This window comes from Oncorhynchus mykiss, chromosome 8 (genome assembly GCF_057628025.1).
Source record: "Oncorhynchus mykiss isolate SJ-2025 chromosome 8, ASM5762802v1, whole genome shotgun sequence".
NCBI classification, from domain to species: Eukaryota; Metazoa; Chordata; class Actinopteri; order Salmoniformes; family Salmonidae; genus Oncorhynchus; species Oncorhynchus mykiss.
The window spans coordinates 38,570,773-38,574,221 of NC_143029.1; the positions used below are offsets into that span (position 1 = coordinate 38,570,773).

General features: G+C 44.2%; 1 protein-coding gene across 1 annotated transcript; it reads left to right on the forward strand.

Moving 5' to 3' along the window:
- The first annotated feature begins 642 nt into the window (after positions 1-642).
- On the forward strand, positions 643-1,302 carry LOC149981645 (uncharacterized). Its single transcript, XM_090183046.1, has 2 exons — positions 643-1,048; positions 1,103-1,302. The coding sequence occupies exons 1-2, from the start codon at positions 643-645 to the stop codon at positions 1,300-1,302; spliced, it is 606 nt and encodes a 201-aa protein (XP_090039172.1).
- The last annotated feature ends 2,147 nt before the right edge of the window (positions 1,303-3,449 follow it).

Below are 3,449 nucleotides of genomic sequence, written 5' to 3' on the forward strand. Positions count from 1 at the left end.
AACTCACTACAATACCATATATAAAAAATAGTTTAGTTATTTATAATAAAGCATCATAAAAATCTCATGACACAGACAGCTTTTTTAACATTAGGAACCAAAAATGTTTGCAATACTGTTAATATAGGCAAAGGATGAAGGTGGAAACTAGAATCTGCACAATTGTAGTATAGAGCAGCAGAAGCGTATAGTTAGCACATTTAATAACATATACTGTTCAGTACGTTAGGGGCCCGGGTAGGTTTTTTTCCATGGGCCCCCAAAATTCTGGCAACACCTCTGTGTGTGTGTGTGTTTGCATGTGTGTGAATGTGTGTGTGTGTGTGCATTACTTAATTACTATGCACATGTATCTATGTAAACTCGACAAGAAAAGAAACGTCCCTTTTTCAGGACCCTGTCTTTCAAAGATAATTCGTAAAAATCCAAATAACTTCACTGATCTTCATTGTAAAGGATTTAAATACTTTTTCCCATGCTTGTTCAATGAACCATAAACAATGAATGAACAATGAATGCACCTGTGGAACGGTCGTTAAGTCACTAACAGCTTACAGACCGTAGGAAATTAAGGTCACAGTTATGAAAACTTAAGACACTAAAGAGGCCTTTCTACTGACTCTGAAAAACACCAATAGAAAGATGCCACGGGTCCTTGCTCATCTGAATGAACGTGCCTTAGTCTTGCTGCAAGGAGGCATGAGCACTGCAGATATGGCCAGGGCAATAAATTGCAATGTCTGTACTGTGAAACGCATTAGACAGCGCTACAGGGAGACAGGACGGACAGCTGATCGTCCTCGCAGTGGCAGACCACACCTGCACAGGATCGGTACATCCGAACACCTGCGGGACAGGTACAGGATGGCAACAACAACTGCCCGAGTTACACCAAGTATACACGATCCCTCCATCAGTGCTCAGACTGCCCGCAATAGGCTGAGAAATGCTGGACTCAGGGCTTGTTGGCCTGTTGTAAGGCAGGTCCTCACCAGACATCACCGGCAACAACGTTGCCTATGGGCACAAACACCCTCTTCACTGACAAGTCGCGGTTTTGTCTCACCAGGGGTGATGGTCGGATTCGCATTTATTGTCAAAGGAATGAGCGTTACACCGAGGCCTGTACTCTGGAGTGGGATCGATTTGGAGTTGGATGGTCCATCATGGTCTGGGGCGGTGTGTCACAGCATCATCGGACTGAGCATGTTGTCATTGCAGGCAATCTCAACGCTGTGCATTACAGGGAAGATATCCTCTTCCCACATGTGGTACCCTTCCTGCAGGCTCATCCTGACATGACCCTCTAGCATGACAGTGCCACCAGCTGTACTGCTCGTTCTGTGCGTGATTTCAGTGTTCTGCCATGGCCAGCGAAGAGCCCAGATCTCAATCCCATTGAGCATGTCTGGGACCTGTTAGATCTGAGAGTGAGGGCTAGGGCAATTCCCCCAAAAAATGTCTGGGAACTTGCAGGTGCCTTGGTGGAAGAATGGGGTAACATCTCACAGCAAGAACTGGCAAATCTGGTGCAGTCCATTAGTAGTAGATGCACTTCAGCACTTAATGCAGCTGGTGGCCACACCAGATACTGACTGTTACTTTTGATTTTGACCCCACTTTGTTCAGGGACACATTATTCCATTTATGTTAGTCACATGTTAGTGGAACTTGTTCAGTTTATGTCTCAGTTGTTGAATCTTGTTATGTTCATAGAAATATTTACGCATGTTAAGTTTCCTGAAAATAAATGCAGTTGACATTGAGAGGACGTTCCTTTTTTTGCTGAGTTTATCTGTGAAACACCCCTTTTCATGTTTCATCACAAATGTATTGGATTTCTCTCAGATACAGACACCACAGACACTCTCTCTCTCTCCCTCACACACACACAAGCACCCACGCTGCACGCCCAGCCCTGTCTACGTTCTTCTGTGTGAGATGAGTGAGTGTGTTCCTATGAAATATTAACAGGTCATTTGCTCCTCTGCTCATCTGTCTGAGAGCTGTATGTTGGCCCTGCGTCCCTGCTCCCTCTTTGAGCCATCTGGTGGGTACAGGCACAAGGGAGAGCTCTAGGAGGGGGCCCTGTCACCCAGGCAGGCAAGCCCAAAAACGAGCACTCCCTGGGGGATCGATTTGCCCGACCTGCTGGGTGACGAAGCATCAAAGCTCCCAACCTGCCACTGTATATGCTACAGGGCCACTGATATGTAAACGCACTGCTTACTGCCTGGCCACCGGGGACCACGGCATTCTTCTTTTGTGGGACTTCTGAGTTTTTTTCCCCCATCTACTGCTGTTCAGTTCACTACTATTTATGTACAGCTTTGTAAAATGAGTTTGATCACATAACACTTGACACAATACACAGGCTCATCTCATGAGAAATGTTCCTTCCATTTAAAGGCTGTCTGACTGGTTAGAACCCTCTTAGAACCCTTATATATTCTCTCTGAACTGTTCTTGTTCCAAGAACTGACGTAGAACCAATATTTCTCTATCCTTTGGCTGGTTCCAGATTATGTCTGCCCAGGAGTACATGGAGCTAAAATTATCCCGCCCAGAGACTCCTCCAATCAAACAATATCTGATTGGCTGGCTGACCAATTAATTATCCACACTTAACCAGGGGAAATGCCCACCGGTGTTGTTTTATATTTATGTAAAGGTAAGACTTAATTGTATACCGCTATCAGAAACAATCGCTTTAGGTTCACCCATTCTGAAATTTAATTGGGAAAAAGTGTTATTTTTACCTGATTAGAATTATACAACAGACAAATGTTTTACATAACAATTTCTTGTCATGGTTGTCATCATTAGCCAACACCCTAGTGCAGGTAAGTGTGGTCGCGTGTATGTGTGTGTGTCTGTGTGATTGTTGACATTTAATGTCCTTGTTTTGTGTAATGGATTTGTCCGTGGCAGTGGCCTGTTTGCAGGGTGTCTTATGAGGCCCCTGGGTTAAGGAGTCTGTATTAGCCCACAGCAATGTTATTAGCATAATTTATTACAGAAATTAGAGCCAGCCAACGTAAATGGTAAAAAATGATTAACCAAAAACTATATGTGTATCATGCTCGGTAAAGCCTGTATAAAGAATCAAATGCCCGGTGTTATTTTAGGATGCTTTGCCAATTTTCTGTTGTATTATAATTGCTGACCGTGGCGTGGATAAAGCACATTTCTATCATCTCATTATGTGCATTATGAACTACAGTAACACCTAATAAAGATGGTTCAGGTACCTATAGTGGGCAAAATATCCCAGATTATGGTGCAATAGAAGAACTCATATAGAGGAGATTGTGCTTCAAGGCAGAGCTGAATACCAGTGTCATCCCCTCTCCCCTCATCTCTTCTACTCTCCTCCTTGCCAGTCCGTCTCTACACTCATCCTCTGGCTGTGCCAGGGCTCCTCCCTCGGGTCGATGAGTCATAGACAC